General features: G+C 32.7%; 4 protein-coding genes across 4 annotated transcripts; 1 reads left to right on the top strand and 3 right to left on the bottom strand.

The window, feature by feature from the left end:
* Window positions 1-311: 311 nt before the first annotated feature.
* LOC108915810 lies at window positions 312-1,578 on the bottom strand. The gene is made up of 2 exons (XM_018721947.1): window positions 646-1,578; window positions 312-590 (listed from the first exon to the last, which is right to left on the bottom strand). The coding sequence occupies exons 1-2, from the start codon at window positions 1,576-1,578 to the stop codon at window positions 312-314; spliced, it is 1,212 nt and encodes a 403-aa protein (XP_018577463.1).
* A 7,394-nt stretch (window positions 1,579-8,972) lies between these two features.
* LOC108915817 (probable oligoribonuclease) lies at window positions 8,973-14,967 on the bottom strand. Its single transcript, XM_018721955.1, has 3 exons — window positions 14,897-14,967; window positions 14,780-14,835; window positions 8,973-9,723 (listed from the first exon to the last, which is right to left on the bottom strand). Exons 2-3 carry the CDS (start codon window positions 14,793-14,795, stop codon window positions 9,464-9,466), a joined length of 276 nt encoding a protein of 91 aa, XP_018577471.1. The 5' UTR covers window positions 14,796-14,835; window positions 14,897-14,967; the 3' UTR covers window positions 8,973-9,463.
* Window positions 14,968-15,175: 208 nt separating this feature from the next.
* LOC108915816 (oligoribonuclease, mitochondrial-like) lies at window positions 15,176-16,757 on the bottom strand. The gene is made up of 4 exons (XM_018721954.2): window positions 16,634-16,757; window positions 16,495-16,580; window positions 16,282-16,443; window positions 15,176-16,222 (listed from the first exon to the last, which is right to left on the bottom strand). The coding sequence occupies exons 1-4, from the start codon at window positions 16,692-16,694 to the stop codon at window positions 15,875-15,877; spliced, it is 657 nt and encodes a 218-aa protein (XP_018577470.1). The 5' UTR covers window positions 16,695-16,757; the 3' UTR covers window positions 15,176-15,874.
* Window positions 16,758-17,316: 559 nt separating this feature from the next.
* On the top strand, window positions 17,317-23,090 carry LOC108915815 (T-complex protein 1 subunit theta). Its single transcript, XM_018721953.1, has 7 exons — window positions 17,317-17,484; window positions 17,589-17,865; window positions 17,923-18,348; window positions 18,479-18,696; window positions 18,781-18,999; window positions 19,055-19,270; window positions 22,764-23,090. The coding sequence occupies exons 1-7, from the start codon at window positions 17,425-17,427 to the stop codon at window positions 22,980-22,982; spliced, it is 1,635 nt and encodes a 544-aa protein (XP_018577469.1). The 5' UTR covers window positions 17,317-17,424; the 3' UTR covers window positions 22,983-23,090.
* The last annotated feature ends 718 nt before the right edge of the window (window positions 23,091-23,808 follow it).

The following is a 23,808-nucleotide window of genomic DNA, read 5'->3' as shown; positions in this document are numbered from 1 at the left end:
GTTGTTAATTAACTATTGGATGTATCGGAGAGACAATTAAAGAAAAGGTTAAACTTTTATTTTCAGATAGTTTTACATTGATAGTTCATGTAATAAACGCTCTAGCACGAGAGAGAAGGAGCGTCGAGCCCGCGCATGTGCGTGAACGCAGCTCTCGGTCGCACGCGATGTTTTTGACTTGAAATTCTGATAAAATAATTACAATTTTCTAAGGTCTATGACTTTTAACTTTTATGCTTTATTTCCATAAAGCTTTGACAAAAATATAGTACTTAGACATTACCGGAAACAATATTAATAAAAAACAAATTTTACATAAACTGGATAGTTACAATAATATACGACGTTACGCTGGCAACTACAAAGCCCATCATCCCAAAATTTACTTCAAAAAATCCCGCAGCTGACACTTTTGGATGACCGGCACCAGTCTGTTCGGCTAAAAGAAGAAGTTCTTTTCTCAAAGCCGCCTCATAATCAGTTTTTGGAAAACTGGATACCTCGCTAAGAAGAGTGTAACAAATTGCGGTTATTCCACCGGCTTCGTTGGCCAAACTTTCACAAGCAGCTGCTATTGCCATTGTTTGCACCTAAAAAGAAATAGCCCAACAATGAGCACTTCATAAATATACTCTATTTACTCACGAATGCCACAGTTATCCACATGAGACTCAGAAAAATAAATCCGACTTCAAAATCCGTCTCAACTTTCTTGTAAATTACGTGAAGCATGAGTATCTCGGTATAATGTACAACGTTCGTTATGTTAAACAGAATAACAAATAGAAGGTTCAGCCCAAAAATTGAATTAAACTCCTCGACCAGTGTAACAAAGTCGTTGTACCAGAACTTTATGCTTCTTAAAAGAACTGTATCAGGTATTCTGATGTAGAACGGTTTGTCTTTCCTATTCACTATAGAATACTCGTACAGTAGAGTCGGTATTAGAAATGAAGACTTTTTACCTCTAGCACAACGTATAAGCAAACGGTTTACCTCTCTGAACCTCCCTTCTATTTCTAGAGCCAGCCAAAATATCAAAAAAGTTCCTACGTTGAACTGGTACCACATGACGTATTTTGCAATATAGTACACGTATATTTTCAGTCCAAGAGTTTTAATCCAAACGAAGCTGTCAATGAATATTGTGGATAATGTTATCAGTTGTAAGGCAATATAGCCTGCCCAGAATCTCCGTTTACTTTTCCCACATTTTAATCCAATTGAACTATCGAATTTTTCGATACTAAACAAAAGTGATTTGAACTTTTCAGCTCTCCAAAGCACTGTAATAACTGTTAAAGACGTGCTGGCCATAGTTAAAAAAGCAGTAGCTGCGAAGTCTATAAGGTTTTGAACCATGTCGAAGTTTTTGATTATTTCATTGTGAAGTTTTCCGTATACATTGTAAAAATACCCGCTTAATATCGCTGCTAACACAACTGACGCATATATTTTGCATTTTCTGGTACAAGGTTCAGGTTGTTCTCCAAAATTATAAGGTGGCGCGATGGCTAGTACATTGGAAAGTTTCACTAAAGGATAAATTGTCTTCAGGTCGGACTTAAACTTCATCATCTTTCCCTGTTGAATTGACTACTGAAGCATCGCCGTTACAAACAACATCGCAATCGATAAATATAATATTACTAACTAGTTGATATGTATTCCTGTGTAATAATTAACTGGCACGTTATTGTACTAATTAAATGAAAATGTTGGGTGTTAAAAATATTGTAATGAAAGTGCGTAGTTGCTGATCTAGATCGGAAAGGAAGGGGGAGCTGTACTGGTAGACTAGGCGGTATCTGTTTTGGTTTGGGTGAATCGTATATCCACGAAGATTTTTGGCTTTTTGGCTTTCAAATATCACTAGAAATTAAAATTTTTCTGTGCGCATAAAAAAACGTGGGCTTAACTTTTGGCGGCACAATATGTTAAAAAAATTCGAAAATGTCATATTTTCCTTCCTATTTAATTATGTATATTTTCAAGAGTTGATTTTAGGCGAAAATGGAAGAGGAAAAAATGTTTGTAATTATTTTTTTTTACAAAATATGACTAGTTACAAATTAAATGAATCATGATTATTATTGTAAAACGAAAAAATCGCCAAAATTGTGGTTAAAAAACATTACTTTTTAGGGAATTTTTTTGAGGTCTTCAAATTGTGTATAGGACCTTCATATTTGGCTCAAGAAAACTTCATGTTATGTAGAATCATCACACCAAATTTTGTCAAAATCGGTTCTATACTATAAATTTTGCATAATAATTTTGCAATTCAGATTTTGAAAAAAAATTTGCAAATTTTCAAAATGTTGCACGGCAAAAACCAAGGCCCTTAGATACTTGAAAATTTAATCAGATATAAAAGGGCACTCAAGCTTTCAAACGCTTTTTGAAAAATTCGAATCCGTCAATTAGGAGAGCTCTGGCGCTTGTTTAAACATTGGTCGAATTTTTGTACTTATAAACAATTAGAATAACTTTGTGAATAAATAATAAAATGTTACTGATTTTTTATAATTAATTTATTAATTTTATCATCATTTCTTTTGTAATTAAAGTATAATTCAAATATTATTTATTGTTTAAAATATAAGCAAATAAGAAATTAACTCATTATATTACTAATTTTCGACATATTTTGAAAATAATTGTTATTTAAACAATTTTAGAATATTTAAATACATTTGTTTTTGATCTTTGATAAACAGTATATAAGTTTATGTACTTACCTTTGATACAATAAAAAAATAAAGTTGATAATTAAAGGAAGTTTAAAGATAAATAATTATCGGACTGTTGAAAGACCAATAATTATTAACGATAGGCATTTGAAAATACGCTAAGTGTTTTTTTTAACTCGCGAAACATCGATTTAAAAAAAATCATCAAAATGGGATTTCTTAAACATTTTTAAGCGCGTCGCGGTTTTGAACTCGCCGATTCAATTTCGAGCAGGCCGAAGCGGCCGCGCTCTCTGCCCCCACCACCACCACCCGTACGATTTTCTTGAATTTCTCGCTTGCATAAATAACTTTAAACACGTTTTAAAGTAGGTTGCCAATGAAGAAAAGTATTGGAAAATTAGACCTGGTAAGTACTCGGAGTACCAAAGATATTTTTCGAAAAATTAGCCCGGATATCCCAGTACATTTAGTGTAAATGACGGTTAACTTTGATCGCCTATAACTAACGTAATTAGTTGACCAATCGATCTGTTTTTTTTTAAGAAGCGTCTTTCCCAGAACTTTTAAAACATATTTTAAAAAATTTGATTTGGTTGAATGTTCAAGTTATTCTAATTGTTTATAAGTACAAAAATTCGACCAATGTTTAAACAAACGCCAGAGCTCTCCTAATTGACGGATTCGAATTTTTCAAAAAGCGTTTGAAAGCTTGACAGTCCCTCGTTATTCAATTTTCAACTATCTAAGGGGCTTGAAAAACGGATATGAAACTTAGTGTAGAATGGTAGATATTCTTTATTATCAAATTTTCTTTGCAGTTTTGTATTTATGAGATTAGGAATTTTCTTGGACAGTAGCAGAAATATTATCAGTTGAATAAAAATCATGTACCTATTACTCGTATTTTCCCCCAAATATGATGGGGAATTGCAATTTAAAAAATGTAATTTCTATAACATCTATTTTATTAACATAAATTCAATAAACTAAAATTAAGATGATAATTTAATTTCCATCATAATTTGTATTGTAACAAGGCTTTTGAACATGTGATAATAAACGGGGTGTTCTATTTAAAATTTTTAAATTTATTTCACGTGAAAAAAATAATAAAATTGGTTTAATTGACTGATTGCAGTATAAACCAACAAATTGCATTTCCATTACTGTAAACGCTTTTGAGAGGAGATACGTATTGCCTGTCTAAAATTTCGTGAGATATATGTTTTAAACTTCTCCTAAATACAATTTCGATTTGGCCCCCCCCTTGAGAAATTTTTCTGCGAGCGCCCATGTATAAAAATAGTATAATGGCTATAAAACATTTAAATTTGATATATTGATGTCATTTGATAATCAAATGTATTAGTTCTTGCAAAAAACGGGTAAAAATCGATTTTTTTTTTAAAACATCTATATCTTTAAATAGAAAAAAGATTTTTTTACGAAAGTTTCAGGCAAGTGGAATATGTGTATTTTTGTAAAATTGCAAAATATTTGATAGTTTTCGTAGGGCAACTTTTTTTTTTTCGTGAAAAAATTTTTTCGGTAGATTTTTCGCATATTTCCAATAATTTTACAATACGCGCACAATTTGCACAGGAAAGTACAATTCTTAGTGAAAATTGTAAGCCCAAGATGGGTCACGTAAGATCATTACTGTATGATTTATTGAAACTTGAAAAAAACAATTTTTTTTTTCGAAACTCATTTTTTGCAAAACTATCAAATATTTTGCAATTTTACAAAAATGCACTTATTCTTCTTCTCAAGGACTACATATTCTGAAAGTTTCGTAAAATAATCTTTTTTCATTTTAAAGATACCTATAGAAGTTTAAAAAAACGCGATTTTTAGCCGTTTTTTTGCAATAACTAATACATTTGTTTTTCCATTGACTGGGTTCAAAATTATTGTTATAAAAAGTTCTACATCATAGTTTTTTTTAATGAAAAAGCTGTTATTTCCCCTACTTTGAACGCCATTTTGAAAATGAAGTTCAATTCTCCGAAATTTTTCTTAATTTTTACGTATCTTTGTTTATGGAATATTTAACACCCTGTATGTCGAAAACGTAGCATTTTCGGCCCTATGTTTATATACATTCCTCTACTTAATTTTGCGTCAGAGATATATTCTCAAAGTGTGTCCAATTAATCCTGAAACACCCTGTATTAATAGAAACTTTTCTGTTGAGATAACAATATTTTTAAGCACCGCAACAGAAAAAGTATACCAGTCTCTATATTACTTTGCATGGAACCGAAATAATAAAGCGCCATTTTCCCCTTAAACAGAAAAAAATACCTTAATTTGTATTTCTGACATCAAAATCCATTCTAATTTGTTAGAAAGTAACTTTACAGTTTGAAAATGTTTTAGTGGCGGCAAAAATCGATTACTTTAATACTCCATCTGTCTAATTATCCAAATGTAAGTTATTACAGAGAAAGCTAATCAACTAAATGGTTATGCATTTACTAATATGGTACTTTCGTATATAAATGCAGGTCAAATTGAATTGTACGACAAAAGGTATTGTTCACAATGTGTCCGAATCAAATACCGCCCTCAAAAAAATCCAAACTGCGTTGTATATTAAGATACATTTCGCTAGCTTTCTGCGTTTTCGAAAATCCAGAAAATAAACACCTGTGTGTCATTTACTTCATATTCTATTGGACTGCAAGTACTATAATTCATCTGCAAAAAATTTGGAATAGATTGCCACTACTAACCGAGCGTGTTTTCCCGTCCATTACAATCATCGCAATATCCTTCAGAATTCTACTATTTCTAACGAATTTCCTCATGTCACTGGACTTCCTGTTTTTCAAAACACAAAAAATTAAAGAGGTCGCCTTCATTATCTATCGGTTTGAGGACTCGAATACCAGATATCAAACCGAGATAGCTCGCAACAGACAGAGATTCTTTTTCATTTCTACGTCAATTCTGGCATCCGTCGCATTTGCATGTACAACCAAGTATATCGACAGCCGAAGCTTCACGGGATTGTTGCATAGCAAAGCTTTTGGTCCGCTTTTCCTTCTGGTAACCCAGACTGCACTTTTGGTAACGAATATGTGTGCCAAACTTAGCGATATTGGCACGTGTCTCAAGATTCTGAACAGGGAAATGTATCAAACAATGATGCACTCTTATCCGTGGGTGATTATTGGGAATGCCAATGCCCGAATACAACAATTTTTTGGATTCATGCAGACGTATAACGAGCTTTTTACAGCTTTGACTGTGACAAATAGTGTACATAGTTTCCATTTTTTGATGTTACTGCTCAGTAATACTGTTATGGTTCTCCATATTTGTAACTTGTTTATGAAATATGCCTCCAGTGATCTACCAGTGATTGATAATGTCTTGAAACTGACATCTATATTCACTCTTGCTGTAACATACGTGGTAAGTATGTAGAGAAATAGTAACATTCGTAGTACGCATTTAGTATTAAATATATTAAATTTACCCAACACTTGTATTTAATGGTACATACTATAATTTCTTTGGTTTTAAAGGAATAATGTGTCCTATAAGTCACTAGTGAGTTATAAGTCATCATAAGTCACTAGTAAGTTATGACTTATAACCCACTAGTGACTTATAGAAATCATAAAAAGACAAATATTTGGTTTATTTTTTTAGTTTCTATTAGAAAACCAATTTGAAACAGTAATATGTCAACAAATAACCTAAAATACTACAAACTTACAATCTACCTACTTATTAATATTAACATTAACATTTATGGTAAAGCCGTAATTTGATGTCAAAGGATTATAGGAATCATTTTGTGAATGTGGTAAATTAAGCAAATGACGCGGATCGTAATCAGTCTGTATTCCGCTTCTCTTCGTAGCGCTGTTTACGGCAGTTGTCATGGCAACGAGGCGGCCAACACGAGAGTAAATTACGGCGTGGGGAAACGAGTGACGCGAAAATTGAAGCAGCTGCACTATCTATTGGTTCATTCCTTCCTTAGGTAACGTATGCTGTCTTGCCGACTCATGTGTCAATCATTTCATCCATTCGTCGTATTCTTCCACGAAATTTACTTGTTTTCGCCGTCGATAAAGTAAATTGCATCGTATATAATTATCAATATTACGTTCAATATGATTTATTTATTCATTATAGACATTATTTTAATAAGTACGTAATTCTGGTCCATTTAATAATTTTCAGCTGCGGGTATTTTATTGGAAATGTCATTTTCCAGATGGAAAATTGAGGTCAAATAGGATTTTTTAAATTGCGAGAGACCTACTCTCTCGATATGGAAAAAAGGGGAAGTCAAAAGACAATGTGTACGTCGTTCGGAAGTTTCAAAACGAATGGTATTCGGAGTATAAGTGGTTATGTGGAAGTGTTTTTCGGGCGTGTGGAATAAAAGGAAGGATTTAACAACTTTGGGAACGTCACGCGAGATTGTCGTAACCACGAAGCTTCTTTCCAACATACATATACGGTGTGTGTTAATATTCGCAGAAGTCCACAAGCCCAACAAATATGTCTATTTTTTATAAGATCTAAATGATAATTCATTCTAGCGAATGTCAGTTTTTCGGTAATATTGCAAATGCAACTAAAAATTTCAAGATTCATTTAAAGCTGTTTGACCTTGAAAATTTGAACGTTTTTTTTTCTTTTTAGTCAATCAATAATATGCTTCACTTATTCTCAGTGTCACGAGTCCCCACTGGTATCTATCCAATTATCTAAATGTAAGTTATTACTCAGAGAAACCTAATCACCTAAATGGCTATTACTTTACTAATATGGTGCTATCGTATATAAATATTGGTATATTTTAATCTAAAAGGCAGCCAAATTGAATTCTACTTCCAAAAGTATTGTCCACAATGTGTCCGAATGAAATACCACGCTCTAAAAAATCCAAACTGCATTATATATTAAGATATATTTCGCTAGTTTTCTGCGTTTTCGAAAATCCAAAAAATAAGCACCTATGTATTATTTACTTCATATTCTATTGGACTATAAATACTACATATCAGCTACAAGGAGTTTGGAATAGGCTGCTTTTAACCAGATATCTTTTGCTTTCCGTTATAATAATCGAAATGTCTTTCAGGATTATACTGTTCCTAACAAATTTCCTCATGTCATTGGACATACTATTTTTCAAAACACAAAAAATCAACGAGATCTCTCTCATCATCGAACGGTTTGAGGAGTCATATAGTAAATATCAGACCGAGATAGCTCGCAACAGACAGAGATTTCTTTTCATTTCTACATTGATTCTGGCATCCATCACATTTGCATGTATAACCAAGTATATCGACAGCCGTAGCGTCGCGGGGTTGTTGCATAGCAAAGCTTTTGGTCCGCTTTTCCTTCTGGTAACCCAGACTGCACTTTTGGTAACGAATATGTGTGCCAAACTTAGCGATATTGGCACGTGTCTCAAGATTCTGAACAGGGAAATGTATCAAACAATGATGCACTCTTATCCGTGGGTGATTATTGGGAATGCCAATGCACGAATACAACAATTTTTTGGATTCATTCAGACGTATAACGAGCTTTTTACAGCTTTGACTGTGACAAATAGTGTACATAGTTTCCATTTTTTGATGTTACTGCTCAGTAATACTGTTATGGTTCTCCATATTTGTAACTTGTTTATGAAATATGCCTCCAGTGAACTACCAGTGATTGATAATATCTGGAAACTGACATCTATTTTCACTCTTGCCGTAACATACGTGGTGAGTATGTATAGAGAAATAGTAACATACGTAGTACACATTTAGTATTAAATATATTAAATTTATCCAACACTTGTATATAATGGTACCAAAATTTCTTTGGTTTTAAAGGAATAATGTAGCCTATAAGTCACTATAGTAGGATCATATTCGATGCAAAGTAATAAATCATTGCCTGTCAAGGGAATCAGTGCAATACGTTTTAGGGGGTTTTGGAAATTGAATAATTTGTTTATGCATTATGGATTAATAGTTATATATTTATGAAGAACAAAATGAAAAACAAAGGCATCTCCTTCGCACATTGGGCGGCAGGGCAACAATACATTTATTACTCCCTTCATCCTCCCTCGTATGACTTGTGTCTTGTGTTTGTTGCGGCGGCGCGCGTGCCGAAACACATTAAGGAAAAATATAAAAAATGCTCCAGATAAGTTGTTTTTTATTTAAAGATTGGGGCATCATAATCTCTTTTTCAGTAGCAATGCAAATGCAAATTTAAATTTATTTCTATTATCTGGACGTGCGTATTATTATTAACTACATATTTTTCTTATTTCACGAAAACATCATAGCACTGCAAATACATGAAAAATGGTAACGGTATTGATATATTTTCCTTAAAAGTGGCTCACTACAAGCATTCTAAGAACATTTTAATGTCTGTTACAGGTATTTTGCATCCTGCTGACGTACGTATGTGACGACGTGGTTAAACAAGAGAAAGATACTCTCGACATAGCATACAAGCTTCTGATAAACGTACGAGGAGAACTAGGTCAGGAAGAACAATGTATTAAGGAATATCTGATGATATTCGCGGAACAAATCCATGGCAGAAACTTCCGATTTACGGCTTGGGGACTGTTCAATGTAGATCTGACGGCCCTTTTTATGATATTAGGTTCCATAGCGATGTACCTCGTCATGATACCTATACAGTTTTAATCTGCAATGACTTGTTCAAATATAAAGATATTGTTAGTGTTCTTTCTAAAACTGTTTAATTTTTCATTAGTTTTTAAAAAAGTGGGTTTTGTAGAATTTTAATTCATAAACACTTTCCCTGATGTCCTCTAGGGCTCTGTGATGGTTTTCTTTCTTTGGTAACGCGTTGCATAGATCAGGATCCCACCTCATGCACAATTCTTTAACCGTTGAGACATTTATTATTCGATAATGCAGAAAATCGTTTAGCTCCGGCATAAACTTCTGTAAGAACATCCTGTCCACATAAACACTATTACCAGCTAATCTATGTCTAACCCTGTCATCTAAAATTTTCACAAAACATTTGCAGTGCAGTCTGCTTGATTATAAAGGCCCTGTGCTTATAACTCAGTTACCCATTTTTGGTCACCGTGTAAAGTATATACAGGAAGTTTGTAAAATATTTTAGTGTGTGGTTGCCAGTTATTTTGTGAAAAAATATCACATAAACATAGGTCGAAATATACTTCGTTTTCGAGATACAGTGTTTAAATTTTAATTTTGTATTTATGTTTATTATTTCAAAGAGTTTTAAAGATATTGACTCGAAAGTTGATAATTGTATTTTATTTAGAAATATTGACAGCAACCGACTAGATAATGTAGCAACAGAAATTAAACATACACATCTTGCAATAAAATATGTTTTATTTTTTTCTTAAAAACGGTACATCCTACGAAAAAAAATTGAAGAAACCAATTTCATTCAGAATTGATGGCGAATTTATAAAAAAATATCAAAATGGGGAAAAGTCAGTGGCGTACCATTTTTTTTATTATAAAAGGTTGTGGCATTCTCGCACGAACGCCACTGGTGCAAGCAGAAAAATTCGGATCACCCCTTCAAAGTGTTTTTCAAATTTCAAGTCAGTATCTTTAAAGCTCTTTGAAATAATTAATAAGAGTAAATAAAAAATTTTAATTTAAACACTGTATCTTGGAAACAAAGCATATTTCGAATTACGTTTGTATGAACTTCTTTCACAAAATAACTTTGGCAACCACCCACTAAAATATTTCGCACTTATTTACAAATACCCTGTAAATTTTTAAAATTAAAAAATATACATATACAGGGTGGGCCACCAGTAACGCCTCGGTCGCTAGTGACCAAACGGCAAATGTTACACAAAACCTGTTTAGGTGGGTATGTGTAGGTTGATTATGGCTACATTTTAAAATTATTTTGAGATATACAGGGTGTCCAGGAAAAGCGTACCATATCAGAGTTATGTTTTTTTAAATGGAACATCCTGTATTTTACTGCATTTTTGAAAGTACCGTAAAAAAATAGGTGAACTTTATTAAAGGTTCTGCATACCTAGGACTTACAGTTTGTGAGATATTTCAATTTTAGTGAAAATGCAAGCATAGCGTAGAAATTTAATATTAGCAATAAAAAAATAATTTTAAGGAAGCAGCTTTGGAGGGTCTATTTTAGATCCTTGAAGTTATAAATTGTTATATTTGTCGTCACTTAGTATTATACAGGGTGTTCAAAAAACTGCTGAATACTTCTCTCAACTTTAAACAGCAATAACTTGGTTATTTTAAATGGAACACCCAGTATATTTTTACTTTGGGAGTTGGGAAATTTAAAACTCTTTCAAACTGTGTATAGGTTCCCTATACCTATCTCTAACGGTATTGGAGATATTTGTGCCGTTTCGTTTTTTATCGATTTTTTTTTTGTAAGATGTATCCACGTGTCTTTATCGAGGTCTTTACTGAATTGGTTTGAGTTCTTCTTGATGACGTCTCTTTAAATATAAGGAGAAAAATGTGAATGCAATTAGATGGCGCACCTGCACATTTTTCATATTCAGTGAGGAATTATATAAATCGATAAATAAGTAATAAATGAGTAGGTAAGAATGGTCCATGTCAGTGGCTACCACAGGTGTCCAAACCTCTCGTAATAGACTTCTTTGTTTCGGGCTGTATAAATATATATCTTGTACACAGTGTTCCACCTACTACTTGCGATGATATGAAGAAAAGGATTAGATATATCACCCCAAATAACTATTCTAAGGAATGTGAGAATATCATTTGAAGATAGAATAAGATGCTGTATTCAAGAGAAAGGTTATCAATTCGAACATCTATTAAAATTTTTCTTTGTTTCTTCTAAAAGTAAAATTTTCTTTAATAAATATTTTTCTTGTTCATAAATAATTCAGTTACTTACTACAAACATATTTATACAAAATTAATAACTTTTTATAATCATTCTGCTTATAAAATAATATTTTTTATTAGAAAACTTTTTTGAATATTTTCATGATAATGATAAAAGGAACTTTTACTTTTAGAAAAAACAAAGAAAAATTTTAATTGATGTTCGAATTGATAACCATTCTCCTGAATACAGCATCTTATTCTATCTTCAAATGATATTCTCACGCAAATGCATCTCTAATCCTTCCCTCCAATATCATCGCAAGTAATAGGTGGAACATTGTATACAAGATTTTTTATATAGCTCGCAACAAAGAAGTCCATTACGGTGAGGTCTGGACACCTACGTGGCCACTGACATGCACCATTCCTACTTATCCATTTATTACTAAATTTTCGATTTAAATAATTTCTCACTGAATATGAAAAATTTGCAGGTGCGCCATCTAATTGCATCCTCATTTTTCTCAATATATTTAAAGAGACGTCATCAAGAAGAACCCAAACCAATTCAGTAAAGACCTCGATAAAGACACGTGGATACATCTTACAAAAAAAATCGATAAAAAACGAAACGGCACAAATATCTCCAATACCGTTAGAGATAGGTATAGGGAACCTATACACAGTTTGAAAGAGTTTTAAATTTCCCAACTCCCAAAGTAAAAATATACTGGGTGTTCCATTTAAAATAACCAAGTTATTGCTGTTTAAAGTTGAGAGAAGTATTCAGCAGTTTTTTGAACACCCTGTATAATACTAAGTGACGACAAATATAACAATTTATAACTTCAAGGATCTAAAATAGACCCTCCAAAGCTGCTTCCTTAAAATTATTTTTTTATTGCTAATATTAAATTTCTACGCTATGCCTGCATTTTCACTAAAATTGAAATATCTCACAAACTGTAAGTCCTAGGTATGCAGAACCTTTAATAAAGTTCACCTATTTTTTTACGGTGCTTTCAAAAATGCAGTAAAATACAGGGTGTTCCATTTAAAAAAACATAACTTTGATATGGTACGCTTTTCCTGGACACCCTGTATATCTCAAAATAATTTTAAAATGTAGCCATAATCAACCTACACATACCCACCTAAACAGGTTTCTGTAACATTTGCCGTTTGGTCACTAGCGACCGAGGCGTTACAGGTGGCCCACCCTGTATATATATGTATTAGGGTGGCCCAAAAAAAACGAATATTTTTTTCGTGTCTCTTGTGAATATGTTAGTTTTGAGCCCCCTTAAAAAATCAACTCAAAAAAAATTTTTTAGAGATCGCTCAAGATTTATAAGAATTTCCAAAATCCTCAAAAATTGAATTTTTTTTTTTTATTTTTTTTCTTATTTTATCATTTTCTAGGTTGAAAAAAATCTGCATTCTGAAAATTTCAAATCTATATTTTAATTTCATGAAGGTCACTCATAATTATTTTAACTTTCAAAGTATAGTGTACCGATTTTTTTCGAGCGACCTCTAAAAATAAATATCAACGAACTAATAATTTTTTTTTATTGAATTTGATGAACAAAAGAATAGAAATAAATCATAAGACACTTAAATTTTAAAAAATTAAAAAATTATAAATATTTGATACTCACAGTGCGATAGTAAATTATACCTCTCGTGATTTATTTTTATTCTTTTGTTCATCAAATTCAATAAAAAAAATGATTAGTTCGTTGATATTAGGTACACTACTTTTAAAGTTAAAATATGAAATTATGACTGACCTTTAGAAATTAAAATATCTATTAGAAATTTTCAGAATCGAGATTTTTTTCAACCTAGAAATAGAAAAAAAAAATAAAAAAAGTTCAGTTTTTGACGATTTTGGAAATTTTAAAAAATCTTGAGCAACCTCTAAAAAATTTTTTTGAGCTGATTTTTTGAGGGGGCTCTTAAAACATTATAAACTAACATATTTTCACAAAAGAGACGAAAAAAAAAATATTCGTTTTTTTTTGGGCCACCCTAATATCCAGGGTGTGCCATTTAACACTCTCGCTGCTAATATCTCCGAAATGAAGAAATTTATTTTAGTTTCGGAAATTGTTGTTGTTAGGTCCCTCAAGTAGCTTCAAATTGTAGTTAGAATTGTTAGTTCAAATCTTTCTGTATAGATGGCGTAGCGATACTAAAAAATTTTTTTCCTTCCCTGGAACATGGAAATACAGTCCATCTGAAAGATCGTTAAATTTTGAGTAATTTTTGTAATATAAAGTTTTTCCCTATATTTACTTGTTTTCGAGATATGCCGACTTCAATATGCAATGTATGATATAACAGGAATCTCTATTATTTTATTTAAATCGCACCGAGACAAAATATTCTTTTAAAATATTGTTATAATGGCTTTAATCACATCACATACTAACTAACAAACAATAAATTATAAAAAAAAACGAATGATCAACTACAGAAAAAAAAATTGTACAATGGTAAATCTTATAAGGAGCAGAGACGAGCCGTATTTTATCAGATATTATAAAAAATGCAGTCATAGGTGGCTCACGTCATTTGTTTAAAACAAAACAATGATAGATGACACATATTAGTTTTCCAATAATTACAGTTTTATCAGTTTGCGTCTTTTAATTTAACTATACATAGTTTAAGATTTACCATTGTACAATATTTTTTCTGTAGTTGATCATTTGTTTTTATATAATTTATTGTTTGTTAGTTAGTATCTGGTGTGAATAAAGTCATTATAACAATATTTTAAAAGAATATTTTGTCTAGGTGTGATTTAAATAAAATAATAGATTTTCCTGTTATACCTATCATACGTTGCATTGCATATTGAAATCGGCATATCTCGAAAACAAGTAAATATAGGGAAAAACTTTATATTACAAAAATTACTCAAAATTGAACAATCTTTCAGATGGACTGTATTCCCACGTTCCAGGGAAGAAAAAATCTATACAGAAAGATTTGAACTAACAGTTCTAACTGCAATTTGAAGCTATTCAAGGGACCTAACAACCCCAATTTCCGGAACTAAAATAAACTTCTTCATTTCGGAGATATTGGCAGCGGGAGTGTTAAATGGCACACTCTGTATATGCTTTACAGGGTGTCCAAATGTGGATAACCAAGATATAGCTCAGGGTCTTTATAATCAAACAGACTGTATATTATCTGATTTACCTCCATGTCCACCCATACTATTCGTTTTTCTTCAAAATTTAGTGAATTATCCAAAACTGTGAAAATTAAAATTTATCATGAACGATATTGATATTTCATCAAACAAAACAAACTTACATATTTTGTAAAATTAATCTTCTGTGTACAAAGAGAATAAATTGCTGAACTAACACTGCGTTGCACAAGATCTCAATTTAAAGGAAGTTTATTTCCAGTTTTCCGTGATATAAATCCGCAAAATAAAAACTTAACTGATAATGGTAAATTTATAAGAACATATCATAAGTCACTTCCACACTGGCAAGAAAGGAGTATAATAAATATAACAACACAGAACTAATTTCTTAAATGTTTTATTAAATATAATTTTATAAGTATATTATTATCAGTTTCAATAAATCAATTAGAAAAAAAATAATACCAAAATGTTTACATATATTTTAATAATTCATTTTCGTTGTTAAAATATCCACCAATTAATAAATTAATAGATAATAAAAGATTCTTTCACCATTTTTGTTTTTTTTTCTGTTAATTTTAGCATGTATGAAATATAAGTTTTGGTCCAATTCAAAAACCATTACATTTAAGTAAAATGAATATTTAAAAAAGGTGAGGGTTTTGCGAAAAATAATATACCTATTTTCCCACTATTTTATTGGAAAAATAATATTACACACATAAGGGATACAGCCACTCTAGAGTTTTGAAAAACATATTTTTCAGTAAATGATTTGAACAATGCTTCATTATGTGAATAAAGGAAAAACGTCCATGCTTATTATAAGACACGCTATAGCTATTATAGACCAGATGAGTCTCAAATCAAACGATACAGCCCTTTGAAAAAAAGGTGTCGCTGCTTGCCATTCTGAATAAAAACCGTTTGAAAAAATTCACAATAATGCATGAAAAGCTGTACAATAGAGCCGTTTTGTTCCTTGTATCGATTTTTCTTTGACTATTCCCCAAAATCCCCTATTTCCAACATCGAAAGTGGCGTTTCCCCTTAAGTTAAAATATCTTATATCTAACCTGTGTCTTTTTTACAACAAATGGACAATGCCCATTTGCGATAAAAAAGAAACAGTACTACTAGCAGCTTTTAAAAAAGTTAGTTTTATAAAACCTTAGCTCCTCCACGCTTTCTTTTATATCCTGTAGAGCCCTGTGGCTATATTCTTTCTTCGGTAGCTGCTTATATAACGCCGGATTCCACCTTCTACAAACTTCTTTAATTGTCGAGACGTCTATTATTCGGTAATGTAGATATTCGTTTAACCTAGGCATGAACTTCTTCAAAAACATTCTGTCCATATAAACGCTGTTACCAGCTAAGGGACTGTGACGTTCAGTTACGTATTTCTTCACAAAGTCAAGTAGTGCGTTTTCGGCGTCTTCTACAGTTACATTAGATTTCAAACAAGCTTGCGTTAACCCAGTCTGAAAAGAATATCAATTAATGCACTTGAATTTGAGAGACATGAAGTATTAACTTATACTTTTCCATGTTGATTGATGCACCACTCGTCCATATTACGAAGTAAGTCCTCAGGTTGATGTATTATAATGTCTGGACCTTCTGCTACAATATTTAACTCAGAATCGGTCACTAGGCATGCAACCTCCATTATTTTGTCTTTTTCCAAGTCTAAACCTGTCATCTAAAAATCTACCATATGAGAAGATAAAAAATAATTTACATCATAAACTACCTCCATATCCACCCATATTATTCTATTTACTTCTAAATCAAATGTGTTTTGAGAATAACCATGACCATTTACTCCATTCACCAAGGCTACAAAAAAATTATGTGTACAAGTGAATGCAATTAGTGAATAAAAATCTTACACATTGTTTTGAAATTTCTCTTCGTTGAATTTAACACGTGGTTCAACAAGAATCTGTACATTATAAAAGTGAATAATTTCTTAAATATAGGTTATATTTACATTACATTCTCTGACTATGCAAATGTCCCTAGATTATGCATTCACTAGTAATTTTGCTCTATTGTGTTGGTATTTTAACATCTAAAAATGTGACCGAGTTTGTTGGTTTGTTTACTCTAATTCAAAGGTTTGTTTCTCAAAACGAAAGAATAACATGTCATAAGCTCCAAATTACACCAAACATTTGTGTTTTCCTTTATCTTTAGCAAATAAACAATTATTTTTATGTTAAAAAGACTGGACACTAATTTTATTTTAATGATATATCAGTTAATCTCACACTAACCAATATTCACAATAGCTGAAACTAGCTGAGATCTCAAAACTAAGCTAATATAACAATATCTTTGACACAGAAGTATTTTCTGCGCCGCTTTTATTACTATACTTATCTTTTAAATTTTAAATATCTTAAATACTACAACCCTTCTTAAATATAATATTCTTTTAAAATGTGAACGAATAAGGTAGTTCTCTTACTCTATTTTACTCTAATAACTCGTATTTTGGTTTTCAAGATTGGCTATTCCGTAAATTCCACCTATTTTTTTTAGTCCCCTACTCCCCACTAATCCCCACCTCACTTAGCATTATTTGTGAATAATTCGTTTTTGTGGTTATACCCATTGTCAGCGTTTAACGTTATTAATAATTTATACTATTCATAATCAGCACTAATCACATATAAACATGGCTCTACACGTTCCTAAAGCTCCAGGATTTGCCCAAATGCTGAAAGAAGGCGCACGGGTAAGTTTTTCACTTTGAAAATGCTTAATAAATAGACATGTGGTCTGTGGGTGTATTAACACCGGTAATGTTAATCCCTTTATTAGTATATAATGTTCTCTTAGCATTACTCTGGATTAGAAGAAGCTGTTATTAGAAACATAACAGCCTGCAAAGACTTTGCACACTCTGTAAGGACAGCTTACGGACCTAACGGCATGAACAAAATGGTCATTAACCACATTGAAAAGCAGTTCGTTACCAGTGATGCAGCCACTATTATTCGCGAATTAGATATAGAACACCCAGCAGCCAAACTTATGATTTTGGGAAGTCAAATGCAAGACTCTGAGGTTGGGGATGGAACAAATTTTGTAATTATTTTAGCAGGAGCCCTTTTAGGTATATTTATACTTTATATATAACACGACTTATTTTTATGTAATTAATTCTTTATAGAATGTGCAGAGGAACTTATTCGATTGGGAGTGACTCCTACGGAAATAGCAGAAGGTTTCGAGAAGGCATTAGATAAATGTCTAGAGATTCTGCCTTCCTTGGTTTGTTACGAAATTAAAGACTACCGCAATATTCAAGAGGTAGTCAAAGGAGTGAAGACCTCGATACAATCGAAACAGTATGGGAACGAGGATTTTATTTCTGATATAGTCGCCAAGGCCTGCGTTTCTATTATACCAGAACGAACCACCTTTAACGTCGACAACGTTAGGGTTTGTAAAGTGCTGGGGTCTGGATTGTACAGTTCTCAAGTCGTTCAGGGAATGGTATTTAAGAGACAGGTTGAGGGGGAAGTCTCTAAGGTCGAAAAGGCGAAAGTGGCTATATACGGTTGTGCAGTGGACATTATGCAGACTGAAACTAAAGGTAAGAAATTATGTTTTTTGGTATAGGGTGCTAAAAAAAAGTTTATTCTTTTGACGAAAAGTAATGACTCGTTTTTATTTATATATAAAAAATTTCCCAACATAACGGAACTAAATAAATTATTTTATAGGCACTGTTCTAATTAAGACGGCTGACGAACTGATGAACTTCAGCCGTGGCGAAGAGAATCTGTTGGAATTACAGATAAAGGCGATCGCTGACACTGGCGCCAAAGTCATTGTCGCCGGAGCTAAATTCGGCGACATGGCACTCCATTACATCAATAAATACGGTTTGATGGCCGTTCGGCTTAATTCCAAATTCGATTTGAGACGTCTCAGTAAAACGGTAAATAATATAAATATTTTTTATTGTTCTGAAGCTTGCAAACTCAGCAAAAACTGTAGGAAATAAATTTAATACCGCTTCCAGGTCGGAGGTACAGTCCTGCCGCGTCTCACAGCGCCCACACCCCAGGAACTCGGCTACTGCGACTTGGTATGCGTCGAAGAACTTGGAGACACCCCGATCGTTGCGTTTAGATTGGAAAGCAAGGAATCCAGGATTTCTACCGTCGTCGTTAGAGGAGCTACCGACAACTACATGGACGACATAGAAAGGGCGATCGACGATGGCGTAAACACCTTCAAGGTAAGTCAAGGGGAGTCGATTCTTTAAGAGGGAAAGAAACATGTTTTTCTTTCAGTGCATTTCAAGAGACGGTCGTTTCGTACCCGGTGCCGGAGCCACGGAAGCCGAATTGGCGGTTCAGTTAACAAAATACGCGGATACGCTGCCCGGTTTGGAACAGTATGCCGTTAGGAAGTTTGCCGCGGCGTTGGAAAGCTTCCCCAAGGCTCTGGCCGAGAATAGCGGGCACAAGTCCACGGCGGTGTTGGAGAAAATACTGGATGCTCATCAAGTAAGTTGAAAATTAGTTTGTTTCTGCGGAATTTGTATCTTTCTGTAAAATAAGACTTTTTTGCATTGTACGTGGGTCTACAAATGCTTAGTTTTCGATATACAGGGTGTTATAAAGTTTTTTTCAAACAGATTCAAATGTTGGCCTAAAACTTGGGGTACGGGGTTTTATTAGGATGCTAAATTTAAATGTCATTGCTTTTGACGCTGCATGTAGAGGGCGCCACCTACAAGGGTACGCTTGAATTAAATTGGCCCCAACTTTTTTCTTACCCTGTACATTGACATTTCGTATTAGTGTGTTTATTACCCTGTCAATTTTAAGCAAAAAAGGTATACTTGGTCGAAATCTCTCAGAACAACCGTTTCCGAGGTATTGGCTGATGAACAGTTAAATGCACGTCATATTTTCAAATTTTAACTTTTTACGGTGAAAAATTTTTAAATTTATTTTCACCAACTAATCAGTAATGTAACGATCTTGAATTGTAGCCCTTTACATTTTTTTGTTTCAACTAACCGTTTTTGAGAAAATCAGTGCTGACTAAAAGGAGGTTGTATTGTCATTATCAAAATACATAGTAGGCTATGACTGCTTTGTTTGACAGCTATTCTTAGAGGTTTTCTGTCAAACTTGTTGAAATCTAAGACTCTTACGAAAGAAAAGAATAGGAAAAAAAATCATATTTTGATCTCAAAAATACGCCTCTAAATTCTTTGTGCTGAATTTTTAATCGCCCTGTATATTATACATCACACATCAATCTAGGAAACTGGGAATTATCGTGGAATACTTCATAGATCTGGATTTCTTAGGGATTTTTCAAATTTTCTTTGCTGCGTTGCCACAGCTTGCTCAATCGAGCGAGATCTCGCTCTTTTTATTTCGAATTAACTGTCTCGCTCTTCTTTGTGAAATCTCGCTCGTTTTAGTACCCTTCACAACAATCTTTTTGTACGGAAAATAACAGCAGACGCGCCGGATTTTCAATTTTATTACGTTAAGAGGTCTCTATAGCAAATAGGCAATCAGCAATACATTCTTATAGATTTTATTACACCGTGTGTCTAATTTTGAATTAATGCGCAAATGACAGACTTTCCTCCATTCAATTGCAGATTTTCTATGAAATGGAGTTAGTTTGAAACTCAAATTATTTTTTGTTGTACAGAAATTTGTAATTTGCTGGTTTTGAATAACTAAATTACAAATTTCTTTTCACCAAAAAGTAATTTAAGTTTCAAACTAACTCGATTTTATAGAAAATCTGCTATAGAGTGGAGGAAAGTCTGTTATTTTTGCATTAATTCATATTTACCTGCCTCAGATGCCGACCGACAGTCGGGTTGGAATCGGAACGACGAAACATTTATCGAATGACCAGATAATCACAAGAATTGAATTTTTAATTTCTTCAGAAGTCTTTATTAAAATTTAAAATTAATAAAAACCTACTAACAAAAACTATGGAATTGTACCTATAATTAATGAAGTTTGGCTATTCTATTCTTGTAGTATAAACCACTTTTAAAGTTTCCGTAGTTGCCTTATAGTATACTGCCCAAAACTAAGTTGTAATTTTATTCGAATATTTTAATTTCTGATTAACGTAAGTTAGTGTAGAGTTATTGATTGATTTATTTCAGCATTAAAAAAATCTCTCTTTTAAATAAAATCTCGCTCGTTTTTGATAGGACCGCTCTCTCGAAAAAATATAGGTCTGTGGCAACACCGTTTCTTAGAATTTATTCAAATTCCAGTGGCAATCGATCTTTCTTTAGCAGGTGTCACCACTAGATGTCGCTTTGCAGGAAAGTAAATCCCCTACAATCACTAGTTGAATCTTCGTAAGCTGTCATTAAATTAGTGCAAATGTGTTTTCAGGAAAAAAATGTCATTGTTTTAATCAGCTAAATTATTATTATTTTTTTTTAATAGCAGGATTATCGACTAGATTTTAATAGCATTCAGTTACATACATCTCCAGAAAGGCGACTTTTTAAATTTTTCCATTTGTTTTCCTGTTCCAAAGAGTGACCACAAAAAACCTGTGATTTTCGCCTGTTTTTTCACAATTCGCAGAGAATTAAAAAAATACATAAAAATATGTTTTTGGTCGCAAATTACTTGTAAAAAACTGAAACGAGCATAGCTTTTAGTATTTTGAAAATTTAAAAAATCTCTCCTGCTTAGGGGTTGAAAAAATGCCAAAAATGTAGAATTTGAATATTACCAATTGATATAAAAACTATTAGTATGTGAATTATCTTAATATATTTTTTTTTGGAATTTTTATAATTATTTCTGATATTCTCTATTTTCGGGGATGATCCCGCCACCTGAGCACGCTTAAGGGTGGATTTTCTAATTCAACATGCTTATTTCAGTCATGAGAATAAATTTTCGATAGAAAAATTCTCATGCTAATAGTTTTTATATTTATTGGTATTGGTAATATTCAATTCTTCATTTTGGGCGTCTTTTCAACCCCTAAATAGGGGTGATTTTTTTAAATTTTCAAAAAACTAAAAGCTATGCTTATCTTAATTTTGTACGACGAGTAATTTGAGACCAAAAACATATTTTTATCTAGTTCTCTGCGAATTGTGAAAAAACAGGTGATTTTTGCGGTTACTCTTTGAATGGGAAATTTTGAGTTTCGACACCATATTTCAGATTCAAATTCAATGTTTGAAATTCATACATGAAATTTCAAGTTAGAACTTGAAATTTCTAGTGTTGGTGAGATATAACCTAGAAAGTATAGGTTACATTGTAAAAGTCATTCACTTTGAACACAAACTTTTCGTATGCGATATTTCAATTAAGAACTTGAACTTTCATGGCTGAGCATATCTGCGGTATCTGTTTTAAAAAGGGTAGACTTGGGTAAAACGCATATGATCGGAGATTTTTGCTTTAACGGCTTCTAAACAACATTATAAATCATAATTTTTCTATGCAAATAAAAAAAAACGTGGGCTTAATTGTTATTGCAAAAAAGTATAAAAAAATAGCAAAAAAATATCATTTTTTTCTTGGATTTCTCGTCGACAACTTAGCAACTATTCATTTTAGACAAAAATAGAAGGGGGAAAAAAGTTTTGTAATTAAATTTTGAACAAGATAAAAAATAATTATTGTTATTGCAAAAATCAGAAAAATCATTTAAAAAATTGCAAAAAATGCTAGTTTATTTGTCAATTTTTTTCAGACATTTGAATAATACCTAGGATCTTCATACTTTTCCGAATTAAACTTCTGAGTGCATAAAATCATCACACTAAATTTCATCTAATTCGGTTCGATAATTTTTACATAATTCAAACTTCAAAATTTCAAGTTCGAGTTCACATGTCAAGTAATTTTTTATTTTATTAATTTACAGCTTAAACTGAAAATATCAAGCCGAAACTAGAAATTTCGAGTTTTAACTTAATTGGTTTATATTCTCAAAAGAACAAAACATATATTTTTTTTCGTTTTTCTTCAGGCTGTCAAAAAAAATGTAGGCGTAGACATAGACTCGGAAAACACGATCTGCGACGCCTTAGAAAGGAACATCCTCGACTTGTTCGTTTGCAAGTATTGGGGGCTTAAGTACGCAGTGGGTGCTGCGGCGACTATTCTCCGCGTCGACCAAATTATTATGGCCAAGAGGGCAGGGGGGCCAAAGGCTAGGCAACCCGCTGGCAGCGACGACGAATCTTAAAGTTACTTTCTATTTCGAACTTATTCTGCATTTGCATGTGCTTAACGTTTTTACACAGCACCGTTTGTATTTAATTTCATAGTTAACTAATAAATCTTAACAGTAGAATTTATTTTATTTACAACGCAATATGAAAATATTAAAAAATTTGTTCCACTTCCCCGTTTTCCCTTGCCAATATCACGACTAGTGCAGAAATGACGTGTCGAGGGGCGGAATTGTTCTGTAGGCTACATTACAATTCAAAAAATCAAATCTTTGCGGGAAATAATTTGGAATCTCGCAGAAATCATCCACAGTCTCGCGGAAATTATCCGCAATCCCGCAGGTTTGAAGGAAATCATCTGCAATCCCACGTCTCGGCAATCACCAAAAATGCTTAAAAGGGGGTGTGGCGGGGTCATAAATCTTGGCAGTTATTTATTCAAAATATTGTTTATTGAAACCCGATGGAATAATACTTAGATTTAGTGCCAAAAACGTGATATGCGGCCCATGCTAATACTTAGTCGGGGCGAAGTATTTGTAGAGTCACCACTGAAGATACCGACAGTAAAGAACGACGAAACTTTAGAAGCGTCGGATGCGACCAGTTGCATACGCCACTATGGAACGTGTCAGAGAATTACCATCACCCGAGGAGCGGTTCCATCCATAATAGCTTAAGACCCAATAAGAACCGAAACGAATATCAGGGTGGGCTTAGCGGTTCTAATAGTTGGTCTGATCCCCACAGAGCTTAGGCCAAGAACAACGGCAGGTCAAAGGAAGTGAAAGGTAATTCTGTAACTAGTAGTGACTAGATACACGGGCCACAGTATAACAA

The sequence above is a fragment of the Anoplophora glabripennis genome, unplaced genomic scaffold (genome assembly GCF_000390285.2).
Source record: "Anoplophora glabripennis isolate ALB-LARVAE unplaced genomic scaffold, Agla_2.0 scaffold1182, whole genome shotgun sequence".
Classification (NCBI taxonomy): domain Eukaryota; kingdom Metazoa; phylum Arthropoda; class Insecta; order Coleoptera; family Cerambycidae; genus Anoplophora; species Anoplophora glabripennis.
This window is presented reverse-complemented; position numbering and strand designations above follow the sequence as displayed.

Excerpts from the sequence above, each read along its gene's own strand:
- LOC108915810 (XM_018721947.1), bottom strand. The coding sequence starts at position 1,578 with ATGATGAAGTTTAAGTCCGACCTGAAGACAATTTATCCTTTAGTGAAA. Across the intron at positions 591-645 it reads TGTGGATAACTGTGGCATTC|GTGCAAACAATGGCAATAGC; the intron begins GTGAGTAAATAG and ends ATTTCTTTTTAG.
- LOC108915816 (XM_018721954.2), bottom strand. The coding sequence starts at position 16,694 with ATGTACAGATTCTTGTTGAACCACGTGTTAAATTCAACGAAGAGAAAT. Across the intron at positions 16,444-16,494 it reads TAATATGGGTGGATATGGAG|ATGACAGGTTTAGACTTGGA; the intron begins GTAGTTTATGAT and ends GTAGATTTTTAG. Across the intron at positions 16,223-16,281 it reads GCATCAATCAACATGGAAAA|ACTGGGTTAACGCAAGCTTG; the intron begins GTATAAGTTAAT and ends TATTCTTTTCAG.
- LOC108915815 (XM_018721953.1), top strand. The coding sequence starts at position 17,425 with ATGGCTCTACACGTTCCTAAAGCTCCAGGATTTGCCCAAATGCTGAAA. Across the intron at positions 17,485-17,588 it reads TGCTGAAAGAAGGCGCACGG|CATTACTCTGGATTAGAAGA; the intron begins GTAAGTTTTTCA and ends ATGTTCTCTTAG. Across the intron at positions 17,866-17,922 it reads TTTAGCAGGAGCCCTTTTAG|AATGTGCAGAGGAACTTATT; the intron begins GTATATTTATAC and ends AATTCTTTATAG.